Source organism: Lissotriton vulgaris, chromosome 6 (assembly GCF_964263255.1).
Source record: "Lissotriton vulgaris chromosome 6, aLisVul1.2, whole genome shotgun sequence".
Classification (NCBI taxonomy): Eukaryota; Metazoa; Chordata; class Amphibia; order Caudata; family Salamandridae; genus Lissotriton; species Lissotriton vulgaris.
The window spans coordinates 881,002,492-881,018,618 of record NC_141694.1 but is presented as its reverse complement, the minus strand read 5'-3'; the positions used below and the strand labels follow the sequence as shown (position 1 = coordinate 881,018,618).

Here is a 16,127-nt window from a genome sequence, read left to right as displayed (position 1 = left end):
CTTCTTCCAGGGCATAACAGAAAGATAGGAAGTTTGAATCCGTTGCCTTCCTTTTCTTTACATTAACTTACTGAGTACGTTTATTAAGCACCAGTTTAAAAATGACTCGATGTGGGGAAATGTAGACTACATTTACCATCACCACTCTCTTTCAACCAGAAGTGCAGGACCGGAAGCATTAATGCACCAGTTCGTACTGCGTCAGCCTAGCTCGCTACAGCGTGAGGACCAGTTCACCGTATTAAGTACAGGACCATAGTTATTATCTGCCCTGGACTGATTTCTGAACCAGGAGTCTTCACTGAACAACAAAAAACTGGAATTAATTAGGAGGAGCAGCATCGAAGTAAGTATTAATACAAGGTTTGCCACCTATTGCGATGAGAGAACAAATTTTGAAATTAAGTTAGCTTCACTTTCTCTTCACCCTGATCTGTTAGAGGCCGATTCACAGAACTAATCTGAGATAAAATTCTAAACGTACTACTTTTGGCATTCAAAGAAGACATTTAGTAGTATTAAAGTTAGGACTCCTAACTTTACTACTACTAAAATGAGATAAAATCCTAAACGTACTACTTTTGGTATTCACAGAAGGCTTTTAGTATTAGTAAAGTTAGGACTCCTAACTTTACTACTACTAAATGCCCTTTGTGTATACCGAAAGTCGTAAAGTTAGGATTTTGTCTCAGTTTAGTAGTAGTAAAGTTAGGAGTTGTAACTTTATTGCTATTAAATGCCTTCTGTCAATACCAAAAGTAGTACGTTTAGGATTTTATCTCAGATTAGTTCTGTGAATCGACCCCTTAGAATTCAAGCCACAGCCTCGGGTTTCCAGGCAACAAGGCGGCCGAAGACGGACTCACACACGATGCATGTAACCACACCATTCAGTTTGGGTTAGCTTTCAGTATAATATGCCATTTAGTCTTGGTGAACTTTCCAGTAAATATATTCTTTTAATGATAAAACATTTTTATCAATAAGATCACTAATATTGGCATCGGTGTGTGCATGCACTGAGCACAAAAACATGGTTATCCACGCGGGTAGCACTGGACAATAAAAATAACAATAAAAATAATAATTGATCCAAGTAGATAAATAGAATTACTGTAGTGCCTAATACAGATATATTGGACTTATAAGTATACATAAATAGCATTTTATTTTATTTATTTCTGTGATGTCTGTACCAAAAAGATGAGATTATCACAAAAAAATGGGAAAACATAAGTGAAATTTAGCTCATGAAATAAGAAATGAGATAAATACTCTAACACACTAAATTAATGCGTATGTTGTGTTCTTTCAATGTATGTTCATTTATGGCCATGTGGGGTTCTATAGAGATTTTGTATTGAATCCTTCAATATGGGGAAAGAAAAAGCCCCACATTTTGCAGAAGCTCTTAAACATTTATGAAAGCTTTGATCTTGATCCTCCACGTCATGTTACTGGGGGACTTACAAATGCAATGGCACCGCCTAACAGCTAACTGTTCAGAGCAGCTATTTGTGAGACTGTTTCTTAATCTTGCACTACTATATTGAGAATGGGATAGAGCAGCATTCTGAAAGAGATGTGGTAGCCAGACAAGGGTGGCCAAGACACCAGGCATTCTTTACTGCACTGATATGAAGACAGGCCAGAAAGGAGTTGGAGAAGACTTGGAGGATCAACAAGATGTTCTGCTGTGTGTGGATGCATAGAGGGGAAAAGGAAACTAATGGGAATGGTAGATGTTATTACAATATTCTTGTAGGGGAAGCAGGAAGGCAGGGAAGATCATCGATTCATCTCCTCTGATACTACGCATTGGAGGTGACAGTTCAAGGGAAAGGAATGGTATACGATAGACATGTAAAACATACAATTCAGGATGTCTAAAGCCATTAGCTACTTGATGTTTTATACTGCATATTTCTCAGGCTACCCCAGACAACCACTAATTCATCAATGAAAAACACCCCTTAGTAATAGCCAGACATATTTAATATTACAATTACATTGTTCTATTTTTATTTCAAAACAAGAAGTGGGTGGAGAGAGCATTGTCTTTTGGATGCTCTATGAAAAATTATGTGAATTTTGACATTTGACTGACAGAAATATTTACATGCAAATGTACTCAGAGAATAGATGGGAGGGGTAGGAGCGAGAACAGGAGAAGGCACTGATGCTTGAAAGATGGCAAGTGGGAATAATGACTCTGAACATTCTTGTATTATATACGAAATGCAGCACTTTATCATACACACAAATAGAATGGCAAAAATCACCTCAATATTCTGTCACAAGAAAACACTTTGCCAAATGGGATCATGGAATTCCTTGGATCCTTTTCACAGTTTTGTTATGTTTGGTTGAGATACATAATTTGTAATATAATATACATAATATACAAATGAGAATATTTAATTCTGTTTTGTACTTAAATTGGAATAATGAACTGAGGAAATTATTCAACAATATTTAGAGATTATATAATTGGAAAGCTTCTTACTTTACATGAACAAATATGTTTTGTGACAAAATGAGTCTGAGTAAGGCCTTCAAAGAGAAGATGAGGAAATGAACCTTGAAATCTAAAAAATAGAGGTATATGAGGCTTCTCTTGTGTATTACACAAAATATACTACTCCACAACAGACTTAAACAGAATAAGCAATCCACCTTTGGAATAAAAAAATAAGTGTGCTATAATACATCAAGGCAATCATTCAGAAAAAAACACAAAATACACTTTTGAGGGTATCCAGGCTACAGAGAAGGCAGGAGAAATATTCATTGAACTCATGAGATGAATTTCAGTATTCCTGTTGTCAGAGCAGTTGGGCTAAGGAAAAGAAAACATGTTGTTTTCAACTCCAAAGACCAGCAAATTCCAGCCAAAGCTTTCACTAACCAAAGGCTGACAAGCATGTGCATTACGGCCTAGAAATGCAAAACACAAAACTGAAAATTGAGTTGAAGAGATGTAGTTAAAAAGTTCCATAGTATGATCAGTATTTTAGATTATAGACCTATCTGGGCAATAGTTCCTTTCAAGAGAGGCAAATGTGAGGGATATAATAAATGAAATAGTCTGATAAAGGAGATAAGTAATAAAAGCTTACAACAGAACCTGTTTTTTTCAATGCATCAGCGTGTTATTGAAAAGGTAGAATTGGTTTGCCTTTGGCAAAGCGCTAAGGTAAAATTCGAACAGTGATTTCCAAATTCTGTTCAAAACAGGTATATAATCAGGAGACATGTTTATATTTTCATTGTGTAGCACTGGGAAATATTGTTTGGGCACATTATTTTTGCAAACAATTCACAGTTACATTAATGACAGCCTCATCTATACCTTTAGATTCAAGCCTTTCCATTCCTGCACCACCTCCTCTAATGTCTTCTCTTGCTCTCTGGCCACACTGCGCAGACGGGTCCAGCGCTGCCACACAGTTGTCATTGACTTGCTTATAGCTGCTTTGCTGGCATCACTTCCAATTTTCTCCATGAGGGAGACGTTTTCCTCCAGTGATGTGATCTTATCATGAAATAGATTTACCATAGAAACCAGTTCCTTCAAAAAACAAAAATAGACATTAAAAACCAAATTATACCTCTAAGATACCATCATAGCCAGCTACTCAGTTATATTTATTTCATCATTTTTTATTTCGTTTATTTCATTTTGTATGATACAGACCAGGTTTCTGACTTCTGTAAATAAGACAATGGGCCACAGCCGATCAGTCAGTTTCCAACTGCAAAAATAATTCTGCATATGTATCAAACACAAATTGTGATTCGGTAACATGTGACCAAATCACAACTTGTGTTTGCGAATTGGTATTTGGATAGGCATGTTTAGGTCGTCCCTCCCAAATACCGAATCCGAATGGGATGTATGAATGTTTTGTGACTGGATTACGGTGGCAAAACATTAATATTTTACTGATTCCTTGAAGGAGGTGGTAACCCATTCGCAAATAGGAAAGAGTCCCCAGGAGTCTCCTTCCAATTTCAGAATGGAAAACAAATATTTTTTAAAAGCAGGCAGTGCCTACACTTTAAAAATAAACTGGAAAGTTTATTTTTTTCTTTTTAAATATCCAATTTCCCTTAAGGAAAACAGGATGCATTAAAAAAAAAGACTGCTTTATTTAAAAGCAATCACAGACATAGTGGTCTGCTGACCTCAGCAGGCCACCATCCCTGAAATTGCGTAAATTTCAAATGGGTGGCAAATTGCAAACTACCTCATTAATATGCATGAGGGAGGTCTATTTGTGACCCATTAGGAATTGCTAGTAAAACTCAAAAGAGTTTAATACATTAGGAATAGTGATTACCTAAACGTGATTCGGAGAAAATTGCAATTAGGTAATCGCTACTTAAAATAATGATACATGTGTCCCACTGTGATTTAAAAGGAAACAGTAGTAAGCACAGTACCTGTCCTGAATGTTTGCCTTGGGTATTTTGGCTGAGGTGATCTCATAATATTTACAGGGTACCAAAACTGCTGCTTTTGACCTTTTCTCTGAGGCCCATCAGTAGGCTGCTTCCTGGATATTGCAAGTGCCTGATCTACATTTAATAGGCTAATTTCCTGTGTGCTATATTTTTCATGTTTTTAAAAATTGGAAATATATTCCTTTCACATCTTAGTATGTTCATTGAGGGGAAATTTCCATCAAACACGAAGTCCTGTAACCTTGCCCATAGCACTAATATCTGGGAGACCCTCTGGAGGCTGCTCCTTGGCCAGTGAGTAGCACATCATGTTTTAGGTGCAGTAGTCCCCCCGCATTTTGTCTGGAATTTAATACAACTATGACTGAAGTGCACTGGGTTCCTGCTAACCAGGTCCCCAGTGCCAGTGTTCTTTCCTAAAAACAAGCCTATGGTCACCTGATCCCCAAGAGACTAGGCCTTTAGCACCTGTGTAAGTCCCTAGTAAGCGGTACCCCTGGTACTTAGGGCATAGGTACTAAAGATGGTCCTTCACAACTGCAACATATCTTGTGCCGCTATATTGGACCCCGCACCATCAATCATATAGACTGCCACTGTAGGCTGCGTGACAAGGTGCTCTAAAAAGTGAAAACATGACATGGCACACACTTGCACTGCATGCGATATTTGTAAGCCATCCCTACAGCAGGACCTACAGCCCTAAAACAGGGTACATTATATTATATGAGTGAACTTATCTGCATGAGCAGATTTGCCCCTGTGCTGGCCAGTTCTATTACTGATAGTACAAGTGAACAGGGAAGCGATCATAAGGTATGTACTAGTCAAAATGAGGTTCCAACCTACATAATAGCTTCACTGAAACCTAGCGTGTTTGGTATCAAACACCTCCTATTAATAATCCCACACTGATTGCAGTGATGTATAAGTTACTTACCTTCGGTAACGATGTATCTGGTAGAGACGATTCTAGCCGCAGATTCCTGCACGTAGAATTTTCCCCGGCGTGAGACTGGATCTGGATACTTTTTGCCACAGCATCCCTGCGCGTCGGGGGTGGGGCGACATGACGCGACTCCACCCAGGCGTCGTCCGCGTACATGACATCAGCGGGGTCACATAAGTCTCACCCCGGCGCGCCTACGTCAGTTTTCTTTGGAGAACGTTTCCGCGCCGCAACGCGGAGCCACCAGACAAAACTGTGGGAGTATGGGAACAGTGTGCGAAAGAGTAGAAAAAAGGAGACAAGCGACACCATAAGGAGCATTGCAACACTGCAGTATTCAAAGGCAGAGGCAGAAGAAAGAACAGAGCCCTGAGCTGCCACCCTGCCAGTATGTAGACAGTCTTCCCTTCCTTCCCCCGGAGACAAGGAACATACGTAAAATGTCATGACACATGTAGCAGGCCCCCATCCAGAAACAAGGAAGGGGAGCCAGTCTCAAGACAGACAGAAACAACAACCTCCAAGCAACCCCAGCACAGAGGGCAACCACCCCCTAAGGAACAAGGGCAATGTATGGCCAGAAGACCCCAACTCAAAGGTTAGCAGAGGGGGCAAGGACTCTTAGCAGCAAGAGGAAGGGAGGGAAGGGCAGAGATAGAAGGCAAACCCCCTAAACCTGGAGCAGCCAGAGCAGAGGGGCACAGGAGTACCGTAAACCCATCTTCCAATGAACCAAAGAGGAGGAAGGGACAGCAACAAGACAGAGCAGCCTGTCAAGAGCGAAAGAATGCACTCACAGGAGACACAGCCCCCCACCGGGAGGCGAGTGCCGAAGACTAACCCAAGGGTCCTCACAGAACGGGGAGGAAGGGCAAGCCGTGAAGGAATCTGCGGCTAGAATTGTCTCTACAAGATACATAGTTACCGAAGGTAAGTAACTCGTGTATCTGATAGGGGCTACTAACCGCAGATTCCTTCATGTAGCATAGATACCCTAGCAATATCCACGGGGAAGGAGGGTCTGCGAAAGGACCCCACCAGCCTGGACATGACAGAGGGTCCCACAGGGGACCAGACCTGCGGACTAGGTAAGTAACCCACCCAGGCAAGAGGAACCCCCACAAGCAGAACACCACCGACCCAAAGAGGGATGTAGGAAGAAGAAAGAAGTCTGAAGAGGCTCGTACAGTCACAACAGAGGAACCTAGGGCACGCCAGAGAGGCCGAAGCACCCCACTCCCCTACAAGGCAACAGAGCTTCCATCCAATGCCAGGACAGGAAGAGGAAGAGGAAGAAAAGCCTAGAGGGCCCAAGGAAACGAGGGGAAAGAAGACAAGCCCCCCAGATGGAAGACAGCAGGCCAGACAGAGCAGCAACGACAGTAATAAGCCGCCAGAAGCAAGAAGATCAGCCCGGGCCCCAGGAAGACCGGGCAGGTGACGCCTGACAAGGGAGAAACACAGAATCATCCCAGCCCTCAGGACAGGAGCAGGAAGGTGAGGAAATGTCCGGACACACCACTACGAGGGGTCTGCGAACACAACCTCAGGAAGCAATAGCAATATACATAACGCCATGGAGTACAGGCGCCCGAAGGTGACCAGAACTCCCTAGCAGAGCGCAAGCTATATAACAGCTACCACTACCCCACATAGGGTACGTTAAGTCCCAAGACATGGGAACCCTCTTCGGAAGAACTTCCGCAGGAGGAAAAACAAAAGAGCCAAAAGGAAAAAAAAACAGATGAAGGCTTGTCAAGCAGCCCAAGAGAAACACAGAAGGCCTAATCTCAGGGCCAAGTCTGTGCAGACTACAGCAAAAACACAGTCAACAATGGGGCCGTCCAGCAGCCAAAAAGGCCTTAGTCCCAGCAAGGAGGACTCGAATGGCAATAAAACATACTCCACAGCAAGGGCAACCGGCCCAAAAGTAGGTCCAGAACCAGCTCAACTCGGCAGTCACTGAGGAGGGGAAGGAGGAGGAGGAGGATAAGGCGGAGGAGGAGGAGGAGGAGAAGACGGAGCCCTGCCAGGAACTTTGGATGGCGGAGTCAGCCAGGGCATGGAATAACAGACTGCCATCGAATGGAAGCTCAATCAGCCGCTCCCACACATTCTCAGGGAACACGCCATCCCAAAGCCAAGCATGGCGATGGAGGGCGACTGAGGAAGCCATGGCCCGGACCAGCACCTCTGTGATGTCCAGAGCGGAGCGGAGAATAAGCGCTGCTAGCTCCCGGCCATCCAACGCATGATGCCGTAAGTCCACCTGAAAGTCTCTTGGGAAGCTGCCAATCCCAAGGACTCAGCCGAGTCCCACAAACAAGAGGAGGCCTTAGCCAACACACATAAGGTATTAAGGGCCCGCAGGGCAGCGCTGGTTGAGGCAAACATGTTGCGCCCCCAAGAGTCCAGCCAGCGGGCCTCCCGGAACGGCGGAGTCAACAATGGCGGCAGGGAAGGTAAAGCAGTCCGCAAAAGTGGACTTGAGGCAGAGGGGTGGAGGGAAAGACACGCTGGGTCACGTGGCGCCGGAAGGTGTTGAGGTACCAGATCCCCTGAGGCGGGGCGCATCCAAGCCCCCGTTAGGGAAGAAAGGAGCGAACCCTCAAAGGGAAGCAAGAGTTCCCTCCCACCAGAGCCCTGGTGGAGAACCTCCAAGAGTTGGTCCGCCGGAAAATGAGCAACCGGGTCACCCATGCGCAGAATGCCCACAGTCGTGGTGAGCTAAGGCCGCACCCGCCTCCACAGGGCCCGCGGTGGAGAAAGCAGCTCCTCCGTGGGCGACGGCTGTAAACTAAGGCAGCCGTCCCCGAAGCCAAGCGGGCGGGAGAAGGCCAGACATTGGAAGTCAGAAGGAACCAAAGTATGGGGAACCTGCCGTTCCTCCGGCGAACACCTCGGCCTCGGAAATGGCAGGGAGCCTCCCTTCGATGAAGCCGGCGAAAATGACACCACGCGGCGGCCTGTCTCCGGGGATGATGCCACCAGTAGGCACCCAACCTCTGGAGAGGAGGGAGCGTCCAGAGACAAATCCGCGGCTCGACGCCTGTGTGAAGCCATAGAGTCCGCCGCCTGAGGCAGGACGTCAACACCATCCGGCGCTGAAGGAGAAAGCGGATAGGGCTCCTCCAAGTCATACCGCGCCGATGGACCTGAGTGGAGCCGGAGCCGAAGTGGCCAAGGGGCGGCGCTGGAACAAGGCTGACTCGACCTCTGCCGAGCCAGCACCCTGTGTGGAGGAACGAGAGGGACCGGGGAGTGACAGGTAGCCCTCCCCCAGCCTCGGCCCAGGGTGTGACAGAGGTGGCCAGGCGACCCATGTGGCGGCGCCAGGCCCAAATCAACCTCCGACCCACCACCCGACGAGTCAGCCGCCTGCGTGGAGGGGCGAGAGCGGCCCGGAGGGGGACGAGGGGTCCAAGCCCAGCCTCGACCCAGGGCGGGACGAGGAGGGTTTACCGACCCCTGTGGCGCCGCCTGGTCCAGCAGGTACCGGCACTGCGGCAGTGCAGCTCAGCCATGGACAAGGCCTCCACCTGTCCAGAGGAACGAGCGGGGCTAAGGGATTCGACCCGAGCCCGGCAAACTCCTGCGACATCACAGGGACTCCCGCTGGAGTTTGCGGCGAGGCAGAGGCGCCATGGTCTAAAGGAGGGATCCCCGAGGGGCCACACTGCAACAGCACCACATTCTCCAAGGCTGGAGCTGAACCAGTCGTGCCGGGGCCGGAGCCGCCGTCGGCACCGCTGAGGGCCCCGCGCAAGGCAAGGGGTCCACTGACGCCCCAGGAAGGGAAGGAAGAGGAGACGCCAGCGAAACCTGCAAAGCCGCCGCATATGTCTCCATCTGGACTCTCGATGCCCGATCGCCGGGAAATAGTGGATAGGAGGACAACACGAGGGGCCGCATCACCAGCAAAGAGCCCACGCCCCCGGTAGGCCAAACACCAGCCCCCGGGGACAAAGTGCGACACTTACCCGCCGGGGAGCGACGCTCTTGCGACATCGGAGAGGGGCGAGGACGACTACAACGGCCCTTTCTGAAACCGTCTGCCAAGGCTGATCAAGGGGATTAAGCCGACCTTGAGAGACGCGCCGAGAGTAGTTTCATCCGGCGCTCCCGCCGCAACTTCGGCTTCAACTGTTGACACGGCTCACAAGCAGTGGTGCTGTGATCTTCCCCTAAACACCACATACAAATATGGTGAGGGTCCGTCGCCGACATAAGACGCCCACACGACGTGCAAGTCTTGAAGCCCGAAGGCATTCGCACACTGTTCTACCAAAAAAGAGCACAATGAGGAGAAAAAAGGGGGCCCAAACAGGCCAGAGCAGAGACCGGACCTGTGTTGCACGCGGAAAAGGAAAAAACTGACATAGGCGCACCGGGGTGGGACTTATGTGACCTCGCTGACGTCACGTACGCTGCCTGGGCGGAGTTTCGTGATGCTGCCCCGCCCCGGCGCGCAGGGATGCTGTGGCAAAAAGTTTCTGGATCCAGTCTCATGCCTGGGGATAGATCTACGTGAAGGAATCTGCGGCTAGTAGTCTCTATCAGATGTATTTAATATTGCATGTACCCAGAAATAGAAGTACTACCTGAACCCTACTAGACTTCTAGTGTTCTGGCTGACTAGTCCAGTCCAGCCTGCCTTCACAGACAAACGTTTGACCCCCTAGGAGGTGAGAGTAGCTCTCTCAGAGGTCAAAAGCAATGCCTGCTATGGAGAGATGTGTTATCACCACCCCCCACCAGGAAGGCTGGTTAATTAGCATATCAAGGGAGGAGGTTTCAAAGGCATCTGTCGCCTTTGATATGTGACTCAAGGCTTCCCCAGACAGGGGAAATGCCACCCCCTGCCCTGGGCCTATCTGCCCCAGGACAGGTAAGAATATTAGCTATGCGGAAAGTGTATGGCACTGAGGGTGGACACATTTCTAGGGTGAACAAGCCTGAAGTGAACATGACTTTAGAAAGTCCACCAACTTGTGTGTGGTGGAATTAGCAACTTTGGAAAAGGGTGATGCCCCCTCCCCAAAGGAAGTGGTCATTGAGGGGCTGTACTGACCCCAGGGGTAAGTAGCCCATTGGCTACTATGCCTCACACCCCTTAAAGCTCCTAAATTGAGTATTTAGGGAACCCCTGATACCAGGACTTGAGATTTCAACAAACACAAAAGAAGGAGAGGGTAAAGAAGACTGCTGACCCGAGTACTGAGGAGCGCGACTGACTTGGTGCCAACCCTGCCAGCCTACCTGCTGCACCCGGCCCTTATAGAGAAACTGACTTGTTCTGCTGCTATGCAAACTTCAAGAAAACTGGAGAGCTGCCAGTGATTCGCCTATTGCCAAAGAATCTCCCTTGGAGTAGAGGAGCTATTCCCCTGCAGCCGTAGCCACCAAAGGAGCAGCACCTGGTACACCAACCTACCGCCTATGCCGACTACGGATGCAACAGCCACCCAGGAACAGGAAGCCATGCTCCTACAGGTCATACCCATTCTCCCGCCAAGTGTGGGGGGTGCCAGGGCCGACGAGAGTCACACAACACCAATACCTGGGGTACTGGACCTCTTGCAGCAACCAAGGCTTTTTGTGACCAGACACCAACACTGAGGAAAAAATGACATGCACGTCAAGAGACTTCAGGGACAGTGAGACCCACACTGAGAGTGGCCAAGCTGTCCTGTTTTCCCCTTTTCTGCAGACTAAATACAAAGTAGGGAGTAGACTTCAGCACCGAATACGATGCCAAAAGACACCACTGCACTTCAGTCCCACAGCCTGAGGAGAATTGGATCAATGGTGTCCCTGCATGCCCGTGGATCTCAATGGTTGAGCCCACCCGTGGGTTCCCCTGGACTGGTCCTCCAGTCCCAGCTGGCAGCCTCTTTCTGACCACATCATTCCCAACTGTAGTGAATGGAACACTCAATACGTAACACACCTCTGCACCTGGACGTCCTAGACCATCCCTAGGTGACCTGTTGGTGTGGCCTTGAACCTTGCCCCATGCTCATCTTAAGTCCCAGAGTTCAGTAAGTTGGTGTTAAGTCCCTTATGCAGTACATATTTAAGCCCCCTAGGATAACATTACCGCTCCCAAAAACTGCAACTTTTGAAAACTGAAAATATTCATAACTTGAAAAGTATTTACCTGATTCTGATGATCTTGGCATCCAAATTCATATAAAACTATGTGTAGGTTTTAAAAATTGGTGTCAAATTTCTTTATTGAGTGTGTGTCTCACTTACTGCCTTTGTGTGTGCAATAAATGCTTAGCACTATCCTCTGATATGCCTAACTGCTCGCTCACACTAACACCAAAGAGAGAATTTGGGATGCCATTTGTGCTTCTGTAATTCCTTTGCAGTTTGGCTGGACTCTTTACAAAGTGTATCTCTTTTTGGTCCACTATATAAAGAGCCAGCTTCCAACATATCTTGATGCAGAAAACAAAATAATTCAATAGGGTTCTCTTCTACACAGCTTTTCCTTTCTTTGTTCTGTGGAACCCGACAAAAGCTGATCGTCCGCACGATGTTCCTTGGGTACGATCAATGTAAAAGCTCAAATCCCCTTTAAGGGTCCAATCAATGAAGCCTCTCCTCCTCTTTCGAGGGGTGCGGGGGCAAAGAACAAAGGTAGGGTGATACACTGCCGAACATGGAAAAGAGTAGCAACTTTAGGCAAGAAGGCCGCTCAAGTTATCAACATCAGCTTTTCAGGAACAAAGATAGTCCAGGGCGGTAGAACTGACAGTGGCTGAAGCTCACTCATATGACACACAGAAATAATCGTAGTGAGGAAGATAGTCTTCATAGTCAAGAGACAGAGCAGGCAGCTATAGATCGGATAAAAGGATGGGCATATGAGAAATGGTAAGATCAAATTAAGGTTTCACTGTGGCACCACAAATGGTTTGGGATAAAACGTATGTCATACCTTTCAGAAACTCCATCACTATAGGTATTTTAAACAACAAGAGTTGATCCAGCATATATAGAAAGGATGAAAGTGCATACAAATATCATTCAATAGTGCCCACTGAAATGCCTTAAGGGCCAAAGACAAAACAAACAAATAACATTTTACAGCTTAGCTTGTAAAAGGTCAATTTTGCAGATTCACCAGGCCTCAAATCCATCCCTGTGCCTTGCATAAACGGAAATCTATCACTTCAGGTGGCAGATCAAAGTCAACCGCTGCCACTCAATCTCCATGCTTAGAGATGCAGTTTCAGATGCAAGAACCTGCCCTGCTGCTGCAACAGAAGATCCTCTCGAAGTGAAATCCTGTCAGAGTACAGATGCTCATGCCCTGAATACCTGGGTGCTACACCCTCTTGCCCCAATCCAGAGCCACCAGGATGACTTCAACCCTGTTGTTCCTGATCTTTTTCAGAGCTCATGGAGGGAACAGCAGGGGGGAGAATGTGTATAGGATCCCTTTTTCCATTCCAGTTCAAATGCATCTCCCAGCAAGTGCTCCTGCAGGAACTTCAACGTGCAAAACCTTTGACACTGCACATTCTCAGTGGGGCAGAAAAGATCTAGCCAGGGTTCTCCCCACTGTTGAAAGATGCTCTGCACCAACTTGGGATGTAAACACAATTTGGGATCTGCCAGACACAGCCTGCTCTGGCATGCAGAGACCCTGCCAGGTGTTTTGCAATCCAGGAATTGCACTGGCACTGGAATCAAATTCAGAGCCTCAAAGACTGCAGGACTCTGGACCTCACTCGGTCCTGCTTGTTGCAATCCTATATGGTGGTGGTGTTATCCGTGAAAACCAGAACCAGCCTCCCCTTGAACGATTTCAGTAAGGCCTTTAATCCAAGTTAAAATAGCCTTCAACTTCAACAGACGCATATGGAGCCTAGTTTCCGATGAAGACCAGATTCCTCTGATCTACACCTCCCTCAAACGACCTCCCTATCCCTATAGTGACACATCAGTCACCTCTGGGTGGGAAAGTAAAAGGGGGCCTGCCGCTGACCCAACTGCGTTCCAGCAGCCAACACTGACAAATTGTGAGACGTTTCTACCGAAATCTGGAAGGCATTGATAGATTTTCTCAGTGTTGGGTCCACTGAAACTTTAGATTGCATTGCAGAGCCGGCATGTGCCATCTGACTTACTCGACTAAGAAGAGGCAGGTGTCTAGTGGGCCAAGAAGACTCAAAGCTACTCTCAAAGCGATCTAGGTCCAAAGCTGAAACAACAGGATTATAGCCTGAGGGCCCGATTCACAGAATGAACTTAAGACTAAATCTTACTACTATTTGGTATTCACAGAATGCACTTACTACTTTCGGGATTCACAGAGTGAACTTACTACTTTCGGGATTCACAGAATGAACTTACTACTTTCGGTATTCACAGAATAGATTTAAGACTACTAACTTTACGTCCGAACTCGGGCCGTAAATTACGGCCCGGGGGCGGAATTTCCGGCTTGGGGGTGGAGCTTGCGGCCCGGAGGCGGAGCTTCCGGGCTGGAGGCGGAGCTTCCGGGCCGGAGGCGGAGCTTGCGGCCCAGAAGTGGGGATTTAGGCATGGCTGAAATGCCCACCTCTGGGCCGCAAGCTCCGCCTCCGGCCCGGAAGCTCCGCCTCCAGCCCGGAAGCTCCGCCTCCGGGCCGCAAGCTCCGCCCTCAAGCCGGAAATTCCGCCCCCGGGCCGTAATTTACGGCCCGAGTTCGGACGTAAAGTTAGTAGTCTTAAGTCTATTCTGTGAATACCGAAAGTAGTAAGTTCATTCTGTGAATCCCGAAAGTAGTAAGTTCACTCTGTGAATCCCGAAAGTAGTAAGTGCATTCTGTGAATACCAAATAGTAGTAAGTTTAGGATTTAGTCTTAAGTTCATTCTGTGAATCGGGCCCTATATGTGCTGAACTCATTGCAGCTGATGGAAGGCCTTGAACTGCGTATAGCCAGGATAGCACCAATAAAAGACAGACTCTGTGGTTGACTTTGACTCATTAATTATGAACCTCAACAATGTCAGAGTTTTACCATCATCTAGAGGTGGTCTAACACTGACTGTGGTAAGCTCGCCTTCAACAGACAGTCATCGAGGTAGGGGAAAAATGGTATTCCCAACATCTGAAGATGTGCCTGTGAAGATGTGAATACCCAAGAGGTGCAAGTGAGGTCAGAGAGGAGCACTGCAAACCGAAAATGATCCTGGCCTATCTTGAACCACAAGTAACGTCTCTGGGAATGCAGGATGGACACAGGAAAAAACACATCCTGTAAGTTCAAAGACACCATCCAGTGTACCAAATCCAGAGCAGCCGAGATCTTGGCTAGCGTGAACATTTTGAATTTATCCGTCCGCTATGAGGCATTCAGAGGTCAAGGGTCTAATGTAGGCTAAAGTCCTATTTACTTTCCAGGCCTAAGGAAATAGCAAGAGTAATAACCCTCTTCTCTTTCAGAGTCCAGGAACCTCTTGATATCACCTTTGGAGAGCAACACTTACACCTTTTGTAAAAGAAAGCAGATGTGTTCATTTGAAAGTCTGATAAATGTGGAGACTGACATCTGTTTTCTGCAGTCATGACAAGTTTTGAAAACTGTAGCTTTAAGAGGGGACATTGTTCCCTAGCACACAGAATATTGTTTTAGGAGTTGTTGGGAGTCCAAAGAATTCGGGAACTAAGCTTCGGCTCCACAGCAAGACGCGCAGAAGGATAGAAATTGATGTCAGGTCTCTGGGATGACAATTATCATATTCATCAGAATCTGGCATGTTGCATTGCAAAGAGGTGAGAAACACTGGCTCCAATTTCTAGCACTACACTCTAACTGAACATTGTGATGGTCCTGCCTTGGCAAGAGTTCAATTCTGGTTCTTTTTAATTCCCAGTTCAATTTCTCTTTGAAAAAAGGAAGCGCAAGGCAAATAGTCTTGATAAAAGAGCCTTTGACTATTTACGAGATCCCCTGACAGCTGCTCTATGGCTTCTTCTTTAAGTCATTGATTGTTTCAGGAGTTTTTGTGTGAGAAGGAGTGAAGTCACTAAGTACCGTGAAGGAATTTTACAACCACCTGAGATTATAGGGAAAGGTATTCTTTCAATATATTCTGCAATCTTTGTCCTTATATTGAAACAGAATTAGTGAATGGTCTTTTCTGAGCACAGCTGTGATGAGTGAACCTGTTCTACTTTACAGACCATAATCTTTGGCTCAGGTTTTAACTTTGATTATAACCTTTAATAATGAGAGAGGCAAATATACCATAATAAGGACCACAATCGTATTTATTTTTTCTACTTTCGAACGCTGACACTTAAATGTGTCATCTTTGGGCTTCAAGTAACTTTAATAGGCAAGAAATAACTTTGAACAAAGGAAGCGCAGGGCAAATAGTCTTGATAAAAGAGACTTTTACTATTTATGATATTCCCTGGCAACTGCTCTATGGCTTCTTCTTTAAGACATTGATTGTTTCAGGAGTTATCATGTGAGAAGGAGTAAAGAAAACAAGTTACTTACCTGTAACTTTGGTTCCCCAGTATTGGTAACTTTCATAGATTCCCATGCTTTGTATCATTCCCCGTCGTCAGAATGGGAGCTTCGGTAAATAAAAAATACCATAGTAGTAAGCACAAAAGTGAAAAAAAGGCCTAGGCCTCATCTCATTTTGTAGCTTATCCACCTCTTTTTGTAAAAGAGACCAAATTCTTGCAATAACCAA

The 16,127-nt window shown here is 46.6% G+C and overlaps 1 protein-coding gene across 1 annotated transcript in view; it reads right to left on the bottom strand.

The window, feature by feature from the left end:
- SYNE1 (spectrin repeat containing nuclear envelope protein 1) overlaps nt 1-16,127 on the bottom strand; it is a 2,319,318-nt gene that overhangs the window by 892,868 nt on the left and 1,410,323 nt on the right. The window contains exon 81 of the mRNA XM_086926873.1: nt 3,353-3,571. Coding sequence (XP_086782999.1) covers nt 3,353-3,571 — 219 coding nt within the window. The remainder of the gene's footprint in view (nt 1-3,352; nt 3,572-16,127) is intronic.